We start from the raw sequence: 18,072 nt of genomic DNA on the forward strand, positions 1-18,072 counted from the left end.
TGCCCCTCCTCATGGCACAGCCTCACAACCAACCACTCAGGACTGGGGGGGCCCTACAGTGAATTTGCAGCCAGCGTTACAAACCCAGAGGATTGACCTTCGTTGTGTGGTTACCTTCTGCAAAGGCCTAATCCTGGAAAGCACAGAGCTGGGCTAAGGCTGAGGCTGGCTTTCTCTCTGGGGCAAACTGCACCCACACAGGGAACAGACCCCAGGAGACTGAAGGGAAAGGTACTGCACAACGCCAGCTCCTACGGTCTCAGCTGCAGTGGGTTTCAAACCTCTATTTAGTGCTCTTACCAACGCTCCAGAAGGAAAGAGAAGGAATGAGCTAAAAAGTCCAGAAGAAAGCTGATGTTAAGTGTGGTATGTGACTGAGACAAGGAACTAAATGCACCCAGATCTCCAACGCGGCTCGCTCCTGGACCTAAGCCCTTTGCAGGAGACAGGGCGGAACAAGGACCTCTCCCTCTCCAAATCCAGTCTCCTGCTGCGGCAGTAACCTGGCATCAAAGCCAAGCAAGTTTCACAAGAGCTGCCAAGCAGCTCATGCCTAGAAACTATCTGCCAGGTCTCTTCATAGCTAAGGGTGGATAAGATTTCCGATAGGAAACCTGCTTAAGAGCAAGTCCACCTTTCTCTAGATTTATCTAAATACGACTTTTATCAGAAAACACAGAGAATAGCCAAAGCAATCCTTAAGACTTTTGAAGTACAGCCAGAGGCTTTTCAGCCTTGCCTTTTCGTGCCTCGCTTGGGAAAGGCAAATTACTGATTTGGGCCACACGGTGGGGTAAGGCAGAACTGCAGCCTGGCTCTTCCACGGGGATTTCTGCATTGCGAGGTGAACACACAGCTCAGAAGAAACGTGAGGGGAGAGAAATGCCCTTTGGGACCGAGTCCCCTGACCTGGGGACCTCCTATAATCCAGCTGAGCCTCCTGCACAGCCTCCAAGGACCCACCATAAGCAAGACAGAAAGTTACACTCACCCCGTGCTGCCTGAGAGTTGTTACTTACACTGATTGCATTTTGGGGAGCTCTGGGACTTCCTCCTCTTTCTTGCGGAAGAACCACCAGTAAGTAAAAAGCCCGATGATGAGCGAGACGAGAAACAGGTCCGTCATGCTGAAGGGAGAGTCTTGCTGTGCCGTGTTGTCTGAAGGGGAGACATTCAGTTCCATGCTGGCATCCCCCATGATGGTCACAGGCACTATAAGCAAGGAAAAACAAATGAACACCACCAGTCATACAGTGCCACAGAAGACCAGAAGAGCATTAAGGGCCATTCAGAGTATGCTTTTTCACTATACATTTAGTCCTAGGAGCACAAGGCAGCCCAACAACTCTTTGGAGAAAGGCTTTGCACCACAATACTGCAAGATCCTTTTGCATCCCACGGTATCTCACTATCCCACCAAGCTTCTCCCTTCCTGTTGCATCCATGCTGATCCATCAGAAGTGATTTCTGCTCTCCCTCTGCCAGCACCATCGGAGCAACCCCACATTCCAGCCAGGGAGCCCAACCTGGCTCCTACTAACGCCCCAGCAAAACTCAATAGGGACTCATGGCCAGCCTTTACTAAAGCCCTGACTCACCATGGAGCCCATGGGGTGTTAGTCGGGGAAGACCCCACTCTTCCAGTCATCCCACAGATTTGGGGCTTTCTCCCTCCTTTCCACAAGGTGATACAATGCCCCGGACCTACTGCTGTGCTTATAAACTGCAGAGCAGGACTGTGGCACGGTACTTCCGTGAGCATCCCCACATTAGGTCATTACAACACAAATGATGAATACTTCTGATTTACTATCCACCTCCACATGCAGAATGGATTTACTATCCACTTCTTTTTGGGCCGATGGCTTCCCAGTCCCCTCCACTATCTTCCCCGGTTTAATTTCCATCTCCTTGAATTACTCCTTTCCACTTGCCAAGGCAGAGTTATAAGTGACTTGTGACTTGCCCATGGCCATACCCAGAGTCCGTGGTAGCACAAGGATGAGCACCCAGCCCTCAAGTCCCCGACTAGGCCTATGGCCCCTGTCCTTCCCCTGGGGAGCCACCCATCACTCCCTCCCTCCTGCTGCTCTGCCAAAGCTCTGAACTCCTCTGACCCTAGTCCACATCGCAAGATTATCTTCCCAACACACAAGGGCACACTCTGTCCAAGCAAACAGATAACTAACTCAAAACTTGATTTGTAAGGGCAAAGTGACTCTCTTGAACGTGGGCATCCTGCCAACTCAGGAGACCAGGGACGTTTGAACTTGCACACAGAAAAGTGACTCAGAGCCGTGGGGGTGCCACCAGAGAGAAAGGATATGTCCCGTGGCCGAGCCACGAGGGGACAGTTAACCTGTTCAGCAAACCTGTGCCTGCCGGAGAAAAGCTCCCAGACAGCTTTCCTGGGGGGCTGAAAGAGAAGCAGAAAACTCCAAGCTGTGCCTGGGCTGAGAAAGAAAACTGACTGAAGTTAAGGTTATGCTAATGCATTCAGGAGCTGGGAAGAAAAGGGAAGGTGATGCTTAGGGAGCACTACTGAGGGAGACCAGGTAAGGTCTTCCGCAGAGAAGAACCCCTTGTTGTTACCCCTACAAAGAAAAAGTCCAGCTCTGGAGAACATGAAGTACTCTGCCACAGGCCACCAGCTATAAAAGGCAGCCCTGCAGAGTGTAGGGAGAAGCCACAGCCACCTGGCAGTGATCACGGGTGGGCTCCTGGGTACTTTTGCAGCCCAACTAGTTCTCAACCCCACAAGAAGTTTAATTCTGTGGAGAACTTGGCAAGTGACTGTACTACAAAGGGCACTAAAACACCACTGCAAAGCTTCCCATTAGGTTCCCAGAGATGACACTAAGCAGGGGGTCGGAAGAAAAATGTGAATGATTTGACTGCAGACAAGCAAATTGCCCATTCCTCTCCATCAGGCAGGTCACCCTGTCCTCCCTCCTTGCAGGCAGGCTTTCCATCGCTGGATCTCAGAGCCAAGAAAGACCTGGGTGTTATTTCTGTACAACTGTAGACTAAACTGTTAGTTAAAGCCTCCGCAACTGGAGCTCAGTTGCCAACAAGGCACAGCTCCCAGCAGGGTCCCTTCTCCTCCTTATTTGGTTCCAGTAAATCACTGAGGAGCTAGTCTGGCAACTGACACCAAGGAAATGCACCGGTGGGGAGAAAAATGTTGCTGGTTTATTGCCTTCACTCCTGATGAAACCCCAGAAGTTTTAATTGCAAGCTCTTCTCCTCCTCACTGCCGCCCCACCTCATCTATGGGAACATCTCAGCCAAAAACTGCCAGGCAACCCATCCTCTCACACACAGTTTTGGTTCTTGCCGTCTCACTCATCACTTGAATTGCTTGTTATGTCTCAGGGCAAAGAACCCCTGCGGGCTGCTGGTCAATGCTTCCCCAGGGAGCCTCAGCTACTGCTCATGCACAGCACGGCCCCAACTCTTCTGCAAAGAGATGGAAAAAGCAGTGCCCAAACACAGGCAGCAAGCTGCCTGGATAAACATCTCCACCACTGCAGGGTGCCTTTTTTTCAGTGCCAGCTTCCACCGCCCAAATTACACGAGGGTGGCCAGTTCCACTCATAGAGGGCAGTGACAGCCACGTCAGTAAGTTTATCCTCAGCAATGGCCTGTCTTTTCATCCACTTTCCTTGACAAGCCCTTTCCCATGGCACATAAGGCAATGACAAACCTTTGCTCAGATGAAGCCACGAAAAAAAACAAGGCTGATTGAGACCACGCTAAGCTGGTTTTGGGAAGGAGATGCACCCCTTCCCTTCTGAGCACCAAATCCAGCACTTGCAGCAGCCAAGCACTAGGAAAGCCTCCCTGCACAGAACACCGCAGCATCCCTTGTAACAAACTGCACATGGAGGAGAGTTTCAAGCCAGACATGTCTTTGGAGAGCGGCAGCCAGCCCAGGGCGGAACACATACAGGCTGCATACAGCTGGCCCCACAGCAATTCCCCTCCCAGCTCCTGATGGCTCAGACGTGGATATTGGCCAGCTGCCCTTACAGAGGGCGAGAGAATGAGTTCCTGGGCTCATCAGCAAGGTGAGGGCTATGTGTCTCTAGCAGCAATTCATTGCCATGCCCAAAGCAGCAGAGCTTGTGCCCTCCCAGAGCAGAGGGGACGAGCAGCAGCCGCGAGGAGTTTTGCTTTTTCAAGCCTCCGGAGGTGGTCTGCTCTCCCAAGCAGTGACGCCTTGGAAAGAGGCATCCTCAGGAAGGAAGCTCCCAGGAATGCAGCGTGGACAGACGCGGGGGAGGAAGCCATCCTATCTCCTGGCCTTCACCACGCTGCAGCTCTCCAGCGCTTCAAAGGGGAACCCTACAGCTGCAGCAGCAGCCGGACCACCCACTCACTCCCCGCACCCATAGCCAGAGGGAAGAGCACCATTTCTGGAGTCTGGTGCATGGACCAGAGTCTTGGTTTCATCTCCTCTCTTCATTCACAAGTCTCCATAGCATAAAGGTTATATACTGACCTCTCACCCTGGAAGGAAACACAGTCGTTCTCTAGTGATGGAACCAAAGACACAAGAACTGCTTTAATTTTGATGATGGGCTCCATCTGGTCCTGGACATTTAGTTATTAGAGTCCTATATCTTAGCTACAGGTTTTTCTTCTTGCTCCCCACCCTTAGGAAAAAGTTTGCTTAGATGTATCAAGAGAAAGGCAAAGGATGTGGAATTAGACCTCACACTTCTTTTTTTAAAGGGCTGTCATAACTCAGGAACTATTTATTTAACTCGCTTCATCTAGCACAGGAAGATTATTCCTCAATTTATCTCAGTCTTACCTAGTTGGCTGTAACAATTATTTTCTAGAAGTTCACAGCAATTCATTTTCAAATACATGTCCTTTTCTAACTGCCAGTGAATTTTAGCTATCCTGGAAATCCTGCAGTGTCTGGAAGGACCCTGATAGAATCAGATCAGGTTTTTAAAGGGGAAAAGAAAAGAAATTTATGATGCAGAAGTAAAAGTTCCCCTGACACCAGTTTCAAAGGTAGTTATTTTATCTCCAGTGTTTATTATATCTTCAATCAAGATAAGACAGACTTCCATTTCCCCTTTTTTCCTTCTCTCTCTCTTTTTTTTTTTTTTTTAAATCATGGCTCCAGTTCCTGGATCCTTGTTTATGCACACAGTATCTGGTGTAAAGCAATCAGTCTCAGCCGAGATGTGAGGAATCTACGTCACACAGAAAAGTCACAACATTTTGAAAGATTGCAATCAAGCAATGCTATATTTTAGCACAGCTTTTCAGCCTCTGAATGCAGCTTCTAAACCTGGGAATTTGCTTGATACACGGCAGCTTGCAATCATTCAAATCACTGGGGACCGTCTCTGCACATCTCCATGCTGCCAAACAGATGCACCTCCTTCTCATATCAAAAACCATATCCTACTTCTCATGCACATCTCAAGCAAAGGACTGGAAGCACTATCAGTGTCAGGCATCCTCAAATTCCCCACGATTTCCGCGTGGACTAAAGGTCATAGCGTTAAAAATATTAAAATATAAATAAAAGTAGTATTACAACAAACAAGACGGGATGGGGAGTCCCCTAAAAGCCAAGTGGTCAACAACCCGAAGAGATCTATTCTTCCCTCTCTCTTGCACACAGCCAATGGCAGCATCAGGAGATGGTGAGGCAGATGCCCCCAAAAGCACAATGGAGCCCTCAACTCCAGCGGGCAGGCACAGCATTACGGTCATGAAACGTGGCTGGGAGGTCTCCCTTTCTGCCAAATACAAGGATGTTTCTGTGAGTCACATTGTAGCATCTTCTAGTGACCAAAAAGCCTTGTCTCTGAAGCTAAGCTGGCGATTTGGGCAGGAAGTTGGCTCTGAGTTGAAGTAGCCTTTTATTTATATAATGCTTGTGATGAGTTTCAAGTATCTCACGATAATTTGGCTTCCCGGTCCCATATCAGGACTGCAGCCTGTGCCTCTTGCTCCAAAAATGAGTGACCAAGCCCTGTGCCATCACAACCACACCGCGACCCGTGGCGTCAGCCCTGCTCACATGAGAGGGAAAGGAGAAGGAAGACTGCTGACCAAGCACAGCCCCGGGCTGCTCACTGCTCCCACCTCCGATAACCCGATCCCCAGGCTCCAGCTGATCACAGCCTGTAGCACCAAGAAGCCTCCAAGCTCAGCTCAACACAGCAGAGAGGGCTCCCCACGATCCCTGCACACCCATGCGGCAATAGGCACGAGTCCCGCTGTGCCCTGCAGACTCTGCCTGCCCTGGCACGGGGCGGCACAGAGGCTGCACCCCCCATCTCCCATGCCCCTGAGCTTATCGAAAGAGCCAGTTTTCCCAATGGGAACCAAGCGGCAGCAGCGCCCTTTGGACACCTCCAGATAAACACAGGAGCTGCAGGCAGAAGCGCCATTTTGCAATATGTGCACGCAAAAATCTGTGACAATTGAGTCAAAGGAGGAATCGAGCGACATAAATGCATGCAATGCCATTAGTCACCGTCTGCTCGACCCTCGCACCGGTGCCAGGCACCGTTCAAAGGGAGCTCAGCAGGGCACAGGCAGCCAAGCCTTCCCCAGCCCGCAGCAAGGTCCAGGCTGTCTCAGCTAAATGCTAGCAGGGACACCAGGTAGCCGGTCTGAAGTCAAACCATGCCTGCAGGAACGAGCTCACCACACATCTCGCAGCAATACCATCACACCACCAACACAAGCCCTGGAGTGCCCAGTTCCTCCATGCTAGCCGCCCCGTTCACATCCAGCAAGGACACTTACCGAAGGACTGCTTTGTGGTTTCTTGTAAACGGGAATCCATGAAAGTCACCACCACATCTAACAGCAGCACACACTCAAAAAGCCGCTGGTTCTTTCAGACTGGCTTTCTCCGGTTCAGACTCCCAGTAAAAGCCCCGCACCAGGGAAGGGGACAAAGGGGCACTGCTGGCAGAGCCAACTTGGTAGAGCACTTTTGCCCTCTGCAGCCACATGATGATGACCCTCGTGTCACTGACTCAGCACATGCATTGCATCAGTGAACAAAGCGGAAACACAGCTGTCATGATTTCCAGCGCTGGAAGCTTCTGCACGGCTGGGGATGCCAGCGTTATCACAAGATCTGCCACAGCCACCTTTCTGATCGAGAGGGACCAACCTGAATTCCCTAGGTGCAGGTGGGTGTCCATGACCAGACCCCCTCCCCACCACATGCCTGGCCTGCCCCAGGGATCACCCTTTCTCTCGTGCTGACTGTCCTTGCATGCGACCATGGCACAACACAGATCAGGGACATGATCAGCCTTGAGAAGAAGCCTTAAAAAAAACAAAAACCAAAACCCCACAGTTTTAAACCAGAGATCAGTTATTTCCACCAGCATCATGGCACAGCCCCAAAAGACAGCTTCAGGACAGAGGGGAGACACAGCATGGAAATGAGCAGCCAAAGCAAATGAAAACTCCTTCTCTTCGTACAGCACTGACCTGCAGCCCGAGCTTTAGAAACAACAGCAAAATAAATAGAAACTAACTTAAAAACCAACTCAAACATCTGGGAGGAAAAAAAGAAAACCACTCAGCAGCCCTCTCCCAGGTCCCTATTCCCACGGCATCTGCAAAGCTTGTTGAGAGCTCGCCCAGACGGCAGCACCAAAAGGAAGCTGCAGCAAGCCCCCGTTGCTCCACGCAGCGGTGGCAGTGGAGAAGGAAGAGACTTGCTTACAAACAGGAATGTAGTCTTGTGACCGGCAAAGGGTCATCATCTTTCACCCACTAAAGATACAAGACAGGCAGGTTACTGACGTGTGTCAGGAAGAGGAGCCCCACGGACACAAGCCCACAAGGAAGGAGGAGGGTCAGCAGCAGCAGAAAGAGGGCTGTAGCAGAGACAGCATTTCTGCCCAGACTCCTGTGCCCAGTCTCTTCTGAATCCCACTGCAGTGAAGACTTTCCTGCATGCTAGTGTGTGGTATTAGGCCAGGAGACCCTTGGGGCAAAAACAGATCTTCTCTCATTCCTCTTCGGGTATGAATGCAACCGATTAGAATAAGAAATCCTGTTTACATCAACCTGTGCCAGTTACTGGCCTCAGCAAGTCTCAAATTAGCTCTTTTCCCCTTCCTTTTTAGTAAAAGGAGACCCGGAAAGAAAATTGGTCCGTTCCAAAACAAAAGCAGACCACTGAAGTTGGCACTCAGATCCAGGTTATTTAACATTGCCTTCAACAGCCCTTGGATCAGCCTTTTCTCTGTAGCTCTGCTGCGCAGAGATCGTGTTTCCCCTCAATAAGAGGCCTTTGGTCTGGCCAGATGAGTGGCCGTGCTCAGACTGGTCTGCACAGGCTCCCTGCTCTGGGTGGACTGGCCCTACAGGCGAGTTCCTGGGGAAGGCAGGCATGGTGGGAAACCTCACGGCTTCCTCACCCCATCAGCCTCCACTCAAGCACCCACGTTGGTGCTCACTGCGAAACCGGGCGGCCACTGCACACGGCGAGCCCAAGGCATGCTTTCCTCATCACAGCGATAACGAGCGGTGATCCAGGGCTGCCTTTCACCAGTGCCCGCGACAACGAGGTTTGGCTTTCACTATGCATGAAGGCTCACTACGCCTAGCACTTCTGTATCACTTTCTTCCCACGTATTCTAAAAAATACCCAGCACGTCCCACAACTTCCCATTAACCACCATCAGCTCAGAAAAGAAGGGTGGAAAGCAGCAGAGCCTCTTCTTCACATAATACTGGGAAAGTGACTCTCCATGGGCCTCTCAGCGCTTCCAGCAACTCGGAAACCCCAATCGAAACAGAGGACTTGGCTGCAGCAGCACCTTGAGCAGGGGTAAGAAACACACCCCCAACTCAAAGCTGTTTTTTTGGTGAAACAGAACAAATTACTCTCGCTGTGCAAGGTCTCTTCTAGCCAGACCTTGACACACTGGCTCAGACGTCGGCAGATCTTCTATTTTAGACATGAGACAGATGCGGAGCGTGCATCAGTCAGTCTGCAGCTTGAAATACTGCATATTTGAGCTTTCACCGTCACACTTGGATTTTTTTTCTGGCCAATAGGTCTTATTCAAGGACAGCAGAGCAGCTGTAAAAGCAAGGAAGAGAACAACAAGAGGAATGGTTTTAGTCAGGCAGAAAGCATCTCTAACCTATGGGTATACCAAGGTGGGGCCATGCAGTAAGCCCAGTACACTCAACCAAAGGACTTAAAGCATTATCCAACACAAAAATCAATTCAAACTTGCCAAGCTGCCTGAAAAGAAAGCAACCCAGAATTACTGAATTTGCACACTTCCTTTCACCAGATAAAAGGCCGTCTCTCAACCTTTAAACAAGGATGTGGGGCACCTCACCGGCTTAGGCACCTGAACACCTTCCTTCACGCAAATTAACATAAGCCAGCACAGAAAAACAAGTGTTCAGGATTACCGGATAAACAAAACCTGAGAATGGCAGGTAAACTGAGCCCCCTGCTAACCAGTACTGTTCCCCAGCCTCCCCTCCCAGGGAGGGACAAATTCAGAGCACCATGCTTCAGGCATCGTTTGAAAGAAGGACAGGGGTCTCAACACCACCAATATTCAGGAGTTGGGATAAGTCTGTATGAGTTTTAGATCACCCTGTTGCCAACTACCGTGGGCACTAGTCAGTCAAACCAACTGCTCAGAGGGCTACGCTGCAAAATCTCAGGAGCAACGCATTCAGGCATGTATTCTGCATGGTTCAGGTCCTGCTGAAGATGGTTTTTTTAAGATTAAGAGGGGAATATGGTATTTTTTCAGCAGTCTCTTCTGCAAGTGTTGTACCCAATGCTGCCACAGCTGGAAGTTCAGTTCCTCCAAACAGGCCGTTTGCTCACCCCCTGCCTGCATTTGTTGAGGGTTCATGTGACAAGCTGTGATTTTGCCTGCAGCCCCTACAGGGAGCAGAGCACTACAGACAGGGTTGGTAGCCACAGACTTTCGACGACCTCTTCCACCGGGAAGAGTCTGGACAGCAAAACCCTCTAATGCTGTTCTCGTTTGGGAAGTTTCCTTTGAAACTAACAGCTGGAAGAGCGTCAGAGGCACATGGTTAAACAGACCCTGCAAAGGTTTAAGAACTGCAAAGACTTCCGATCGGAACAGTATGTTTTGGGGATTTATTTATTTAAAGAAAATCAAGCACTGTTTGTATGGAACCGGGACATTTTGTATTTATAAGGCAGCTTTCCTCGGAGGATGTGAGAGCTTTTCAGACATTACCTGCCTGTCTCCTACGTTGCTGTAAGGGAAGGAGGTGTTACTGCACAATCCTTACATCACATGGTAACTCAGCAAGAGAGCTGTCCTCCTGGTCCCAGACCCAGGCTTCACATCTGGCTGCCCTATTAGAAGGGTGTGCAGTCACCCTATGAACCTCCCCGCCTCTTATGGGTAAGGCAACCTGAGCTGTATTTTACTTTTTTGAACGCTTGTGAAATACAGACAACTACCCAGCCCAGTCCCCTGCAATCACACACAACCGCGTGCACCAGTAGACCCCAGAACATCAATCCAGTACCCAAAGCGGATATCCCTGTGCCGAAAAGCGACACAAGGCCACAGGACAACAGACAAGTCAGGCAGGGAATGAGGGGGGGTCACAGGGTGAAAGGCTGACCCTGAGTTGAAAAAACTGCAGCTCTCCAACTCCACACTCCCACCCCAGTACGGTCAACGTAAACAGAAGATACTTGACATAGGATTATTCTTTCCCTTCGTAATGCGAGCGGCTCCTCTTACCTCCAGCTGTTACATACACAGCCTTATTACACAACCAGGGCTTGCACAATCCTTGCAGGCATTTTATCAGCTTGCTCCTCCAAAGCTTGGAGTTAGCTAGAACAGAGAGATGCTAGCAATGACCCGTGAAAGCAAGCCAATAGATGCGTTTCACAAGCAACCACACAGCAAGATCCAGCGTACCTGACAGCACCGCAAAGACAGACGTACCAACTACCCAAGCTGGTTACTAAACCTTCCCAGCAGACTTGCACGTGCACTGCCAGAGCCAGATTTTCCAAGGAGAAAAATCCAACCCCATCTTTAACTCCAGACCTCCCCATCTCCTACTCCATACAGAGAGAATGGAAAGGAAAATTATTCAATAACTATACTTTATTCCTTGCAAAGGAATAACTGGAGGCCCAGAAGTGGCTGATAACTAAGTAAGAATACTACAATAATCTGCCACTGTGGGTCAAACTCAGCCACTCTTTGGACTTGTGGCCCTAGAGAAGCCACCGGAGATACAAGCGCTCCTCTTCCGCTCTTTCTGGATTCCACGAGCGATCAGCAGCACACAACTGACGTGAATGTTTACTTGGGGAGAAGTAGCAAGAGCTTATGAGCAGCCTGTAATTGCTTGTTCCGATATATGAAATTTCAAACTCTATAAAAAACCAATCTTGGCAGAGGTGCATCTGTCACTGCAGGGCTCGTGACTCACTCTCAACAATAGCGCGTATAAAGTAATCTCACCACACTCGGATCAAATGATCACATTGGGAAAGCAACTTATGCAAGTTCTACTAACTGTGTTTTTAGAGGTAGGAGAGCCCACGTCAGGAAACAGAACAAAGTTCAGTGTCGGCAGGGGTAACTGCCAGGTGCTTTCTTTTATACCGGAGGAAAGGGATGGGGAGGAGATGGCAGGAGCGCAGACCTGAGCAGGGAAGCCTTTTCTCCAGTCCTTCAGGATTGAGCAAACACGTTACACTGGCTGTGTCGCAACAGCCAAAGGAGAGAGTAAAGATCAAATGGGATTTCAGTCCGGACACAGTTCCACGTGCTGCTTTTGCAGCAGGTGAACCGGGTGAAGAAACCATCGCTCCCAGCCTGTCGGCTCTCGCTGCCAGCTGCCCTCCCCAAACCCAACTGTGCCCACAGATGCTCCACAACCTGTGACGCTCAAAAGAAAGAGGTTACCTTGCACCTACGGTTCTGCAAGCAAGCGCTGATGGGGCCTGTGAGCTCCAGCACGAAGGGTGGCGAGCACTGGGGAAAGCCTCCCTCAAGACAAGACAAGGAGTTTTGGTCGTATCGCCCCGTCGAGCTCCTCCAGCTGCTTTGGAAGAAACAAAATAAAAGTTGCAGAAGGCACTTACTTGCTCAACCCTGACTACCCAGAAGGCACCACCCCAGAAATTATTGACTGAACAGGAGGCAACTGCAAAGTGATGACAAAGCAAGGGATTTTACTCTGTCACAATTAGAGCAGGACTAATTAACAGAGGGCTAAGCCAGCTGTGTGACACTAACTCCTCCTTCCTGCCCACTCTTCACCTTACTCTCCAAGGCTTTCACACTAGAAGATTAAAAGAAAGTGCTCAGTTATGTTAGGTTTTTTTTTCCTGTAGCGCTGGTATTCTCCCTGCTTCTTCCCTGCTCTATAGAAAAGTGTTTTGCAAACATAGTTCTTGTGCACCATCATGTCCACGTGCAACACAGAGGACTCTCCAAATCTAGACGCTCTGTGCCACGCACACCCTGCTTCAGTGCAATCAACCAGCACAAGATGCATCTGACGGAAAACCAAGAGCTGTACTGGGACAACGTCAGGTTCTCCAGGAGGGGTCTGGCTCACCAGCCCTTCCCCAACAAAACACGGATTTCCTCATCTGCAGCAGATTAATCTGCAAGTTTGCTTTGCATGTGCACAACAGCTCATCAGGATTTCTCACAGAACTACAGAAATACTGGAAGAAAGCAAATTCCCTTCTATCTAGCAAAAGGGATGTGTCCATCAGTGCACTCCACTAAGCACAGCTCTGCTGGCTAACAAAAAAATATGAAATCACGCAGCTCCTCACTATGGTCCACACAAAGCATAAAGCACTATGGAAGAAGGGATGCCCCCACCGATGCTAGCATTGTTTCACTTTCAGAATTCAGAAACAGAGACCTGATCCTTCCTTGTGCTTTTCCAGCTTCTCAACTGGATATATGTTTCTGCTTTTTAAAAAGAGCTGTAAGAGTACAAATCCATTTCAGTTTTCCAGACTCACTCATATCAGGCAGAAAACCTGTGATCCCTCTTCTCTATATGCATTCCACTAAGCATTACCATTTCTTTTCACACTCTGAAAGCTAACCCAAGCTAACACATGGTCTAAACACTGGCAGACCAAAGCACGCTCCAAGCTGCACCAGCTGTGGTTACTCCTGCAAGTAAGACAACTGCCTAAGAATCAATTCCACACTGATGACTAACTCCCAACACCGCGATCCAGGTTTCTTCACCCCCTCCAGCTTTAATATTCCCGAAGAGGGGGTTTTCCATTATTTCCTTCAGCAAGCACATTCCCTAAGGGAATAACTTCACTCTACAAAGCAATTCCATCAGGAAAAGACAGGGGCAAACAGCCTTCCAACACCCCAGAATTTTATAAAGAGAAACAGGCAGAGCAACAGCAAACCAGCCCAGCATGCAGCAAAGGTGTCAGTTAGATGCCAGGAATAACGTTCTGCAGAGAAGTGCCACAAGAATTTCATTGAAGGCTTTTAACCAGCAACAGCCTGGGATGGGGTAAGTATAAGCAACCCTTCAGGGCTGTGGAAGCGAGGCAGGGCAGGCATCACCCTGGAGCACCCCGCTCCCAGGCTGCCCACCCTGCCTCATACCCCCTCCTCAGCCCCGCAGCGGGGGACCTGCCGCCTGGGTGCCAGCTAGCCCCCCGCCCCACAGCCCCCAGGGAGCCAGGCATGATAGGGGCACCCCCCCACACCCCAAATAACAGGGGGAGCACTCACACCAGCCCTCCCATACAGGGGGCCCTAGTCATCCCAGTCCTCCCAATAACAGGGGGCCCAGTCACACCAGACTCCCCAAATAACAGGGGGCTCCAGTCATCCCAGTCCCCACCAAATAACAGGGAGTGCAGTCACATCAACCTGCCCCCAGATAACAGGGGGACCACTCACACCAGCCCCCCCATACAGGGAACCCCAGTCATCCCAGGCCTCCCAATAACAGGGGGCCAGTCACACCAGTCCCCCCTCACAGAACAGGGGGCCCACTCATCCCAGCCCCCCGCTCATCACCCGGCCCCCCTCAGCCACAGGGGACCCCCAGGCCCGGCCCCCCCTCAGCCACAGGGGACCGACCCAGGGCCCCGGCTCCCCCGGGAGCCACCCACCCCACCACGGGCTCCCACGATCCCCAGCCCCACACGACCCAGCACGGGGGAAAAGCGGCCCGGCCCCGGCCCCGGCCCCGGCCCCCCGCAGCACCCACCGCCCCGGCCCGGCCCGTCCGACGCTATCGGCGGCGCCCCGCAGCCCCGGCGCGGCCGGCACGTAGGGCGGATCGCACCACTCGGGCACAAGCACGGGGGGTGTGGGGGGGGGACGACACACGACACGCTCCGCCCCCGCCGCCCGCCAATGGGCTGCGAGCGCCCCCGCCGGTGGAGATCCCCCCCTCTGCAGCGGCGCGGTTGGTACGGCCCCACCGCGCCCGGCGTAGGGGGTCTTAAAGGGACAGGGAGCACCGGGGAAGGTGCGGGGTCAGGATTAGGGGCAGGGCGGGGTGCTGGGGTCAAAGGTCAAGGTGGGGGTCAGGGACCGAGCTCAGGGGGCGGTCAGGGGTGCCAAGGGTCAGACGTCAGGGTAGGGTGGGGGTGCAGGGGAGGGGTTAGGATGAGGGTGCAGTGTGGTCAAGGGTGGGGGTCAAGGTGCAGAGGGCTAGGGGTCAGAGGTCACAGTGGGTTTGTAAGCAGGGGGGCAGGGGTCAAAGCGGGGCTCAGGGTTGGGTCAAGGTGTGGGGTCAGGGTTGGGGGGGGTCAGGATTGGGGCCAACATTGTAGTTGGGGGAGGGGGAGGATTGGGGCTAGCATTGGGGTCAGGGTTTGGGGTCACAGTGGGGTCAGGGGCTGGGGTCAGGGCTGGGGTCAGGGTTTGGGGTCACAGTGGGGTCAGGGGCTGGGGTCAGGGCTGGGGTCAGGCTGCGAAGCAGCTTTGGCTACAGGCCCTGTCTGAGCCAGGACCCGCAGACCCAGGACCCCCGGCCGTGGCTGTGCACGGTGCCTGGGTGCACGTGGTGGTGGTGTGGGACCCCCACCGAGCCCCCCGAGGCCGCTGCCCGGAGCAGGGCCCATGGGGGGGCCGGGGGACCCCGGGGTGGAGACTGGCACCCAGCGGCGGGTCACGGCCACCCCTCCCTGGGAAACGAGGGGCTGCTCCGCCTGGCCAGCTTACAGCCAGAGCAAGTGAACGCTCCCGATTTAACCGCAAACCAGATGATTTGGATGTTTTGGGGAGGCCTTTCTCATAACGCTCGCGCTGCCGCCACCAAGGAGTTGCACAAGCAGCTCCGGAAGCGTCCCCAGCAGTCCCGGTTTCACAACCCAGACCCCCAGACCCCGGCTCCCGCCGGCACGGAGGGACCGGTACTCTCCTCTCTCCTTTTTTTGTGAAGCTGGGTCACGACTCTGCCGAGCCCAGCCGGCCGAAGCCAGGAACACAGCTTGCCCGACCCCCACCGAGCAGCCCCACGGCCAGGCCCCGGCCCCTGGCATCGTGAGTGGGGTCACCCCAGGACTGGTTCCCCTCCCTTGGCCAGCCAGGCGCTGGCACGTCCGAGGTCATGGTCCTGCCACTATCACTGCGTTGACGCTCGCTTCAGAGTCAATAAAACCCTTGCGGAAGGTGCAAAGTCTGCACCGGCCGTGCCAGGACTGGCGGGCACCCGAGGGGCCAGGAGGGGTGCGAGGAGGGGGCACCGACCCAGAAAGCACTGGCTCTGGGGCTGCGGGGACACCCCCTTTTTCATGACGGCATCTGAGCAGAGGGCTCAGGGGTGTGAGGCCGCCCGGGCACCGCTGCCACCCACACAGAAGCTCCCTGGGGTGACTCCGGTCCGTGACCGTCCCCCGCGGGGTGAACGGCTGCAGGTTAAAGATTGCAGCGGCCAGGACGTGCCTGCACCGCCCCGAGGGGACGGCAGGACAGAGCTGGTTCACGGTTTGGGGTCATCAGGCCCATCAGGTGCCCGGAGCGGGGACAGGCATTATGGCATGGCCCGTCCCGTTCTGTTCCCAGTGGGGAAGGGGCTGGGCTCTCATCACACCCAGCCCAAACCCCCCATGGAGCTCACACCTCTCCGGCTCTCCTCCATCCTCACCACAGGCTGGGGCTGAACTTTTGGCCGCAGAGCCTCCACGGTGCCGGCAAACAAGCCGGGACCCAGTGGGAGAGCTGCAGAGGTGCTGTCTGGCAGCGTCCTGGCCCCGGCACAGCTAACCTGGCCCCTGGTTGCAGGATAATTGTCTGCCGGCGCATGTTTTGCCACAAATGAATGAGCGACAGCAAAGTGAATACAGACCCATTTTTCTTCCGACATCAGTGTCTCCTGCCAGGCCTCCCCACACTGTGGGACCCCCCTTGCTCCCCGCTGGGGTGGTGATGTAGCTCGGAGTTGGTTCTGCTTCCCCACGTACCCCCAGCTCCTTTTATCTCGCACCACGGTGGGCGTGGAAGAGCGAAGGGGAAGGAGCTGGGCTCTCCTGGAGCATCCATCCCGCAGCAGGACTGGGGTGTCAGAGCAGGACCGCTGCCCTGAGCGCAGGGGAACGGCCAGCTGAGCTCCCAGTGCTTGTCCCCAGAAACTCATCACTCTGCAGTGATGCCCCAGGAAAAAAAAGGGACAACCCAAGGGGCTTTCTGGACTCACTGTGCACCCTGCCTCCAGGGCAGAAGCAATCCTGACCTTCAAAGAAGTAGCAGCTTTACTGGGAACGCACCAGAAGCACAAAATAAAAAAACTTCAGGACAGCATGTTCCCTAGGGGCAGCCATCCCAGGCTGAACCGGGGGTTTATGGATTTTTTTTTTTTTTTTTTTTTTTAATTCCCCCTGCTTTAGAAACTTTAATTCTCTGTCTCCCCTCCAAGGAAATGACCTGGTATTGCAACGTGCAATCAGTAACGCTGCTGTGAGCTTAGTTAGGCAAATGCCAAAGCCCAATGAGCTGAAGATTTTTACCTCCCTCTCTTACAAATTTAATTCCTCTTTTCAGCCTTAGACACGTTTGCAAATGTCTCATCCCGACCCCTTCCCTCCCTCCCAGCAATTTCCCTTCCCCAGGTGAAGAGTTCTGGGTTTGCCACCAGCCTTGGGGAACTGGGACTTGGTCGGACTCTGCTGCTGGAGAAGCAGAAGGTCCTCAGCTGATTTATAGGACAGCATTTCACTGTGAAATGGCTGCCCTCAGGAAAGGCAGGGAACAGACCTCGCTAGAAATCATCTCTATCTTTGCAAACGTCCGTCTGAAGGCCACTGAACACAGCAACGACCCATTTCAAGTGACAGGGAGGCACCGGGGCAGTTGTGCAGCTGGACTCGGAGCAGCCCCGGGGACATGGTGGAAGTCGTAGAGATCACAGAGACCAAGTGATCCGCCAAGGTCACCAGGAAGCTCACGACAGAGCTGGGAGCAGAAGGAAAAAAACCCAAACTGTGGCTGTGTGCCCAGCCCGCCATGTCCCATCCCCAGGGCTCACCCGCAAGGCTGTGGCAGTTGCCTTGTCCCAGCATGGAAAGGTTAATGGCTGGTACCTGCGCCCTCGCGTGTGGCCACGTCCCCCGGCTGCCAGGGCCCAGGGGCCCGCCTTACCTCCTGGAAGGGGGTTTGCTGTCTGTTCCCCACACCAGCCAGGCTTCGGGCTGTTCTCGCTGCCGGCAGACACCCTACGGTGACTCTTACAGGCCAGGGATTCCTTTACCCCTGTAAAGCCGCGAAGCTACTCACTGGAAACACGCCATCCCTTTGACGGCTCTGCAGGGAGAGTGAATCTCTTACCAGATCGACTGATAAGAGTCGGAAAGGAAAAATAACCGGTTTCCAGCCCCACGAGCATTTTCCAATGCGCAGTACCGCTCATCCCCATCCCCAGTGCGCGTCCTTCGTCACCAGCCTGACGCGCAGCTAGCACCCATCAGACACCCGCAGCCTCCCCGCAGTCCCCATCGCACCCAGCCCACCGCCTGGAGGGGCACACTCCAGCTCCCCACTGGAAAGCAAACCAGGAGACGTAGTAGTTTGT

At 53.1% G+C, this 18,072-nt stretch overlaps 1 protein-coding gene across 1 annotated transcript in view; it reads right to left on the reverse strand.

Annotated features, from left to right (window-relative positions):
* LOC127024378 (NADPH--cytochrome P450 reductase) overlaps positions 1 to 12,088 on the reverse strand; it is a 28,937-nt gene extending 16,849 nt beyond the window's left edge. The window contains exons 1-2 of the mRNA XM_050908920.1: positions 11,958 to 12,088; positions 1,020 to 1,212 (exon numbers count right to left, since the gene is read on the reverse strand). Of these exons, the coding sequence (XP_050764877.1) occupies positions 1,020 to 1,198 (179 nt within the window). The 5' untranslated portion in view covers positions 1,199 to 1,212; positions 11,958 to 12,088. The remainder of the gene's footprint in view (positions 1 to 1,019; positions 1,213 to 11,957) is intronic.
* Between the last annotated feature and the right edge of the window lie 5,984 nt (positions 12,089 to 18,072).

This window comes from Gymnogyps californianus, chromosome 20 (assembly GCF_018139145.2).
Source record: "Gymnogyps californianus isolate 813 chromosome 20, ASM1813914v2, whole genome shotgun sequence".
In the NCBI taxonomy this organism is placed as follows: Eukaryota; Metazoa; Chordata; class Aves; order Accipitriformes; family Cathartidae; genus Gymnogyps; species Gymnogyps californianus.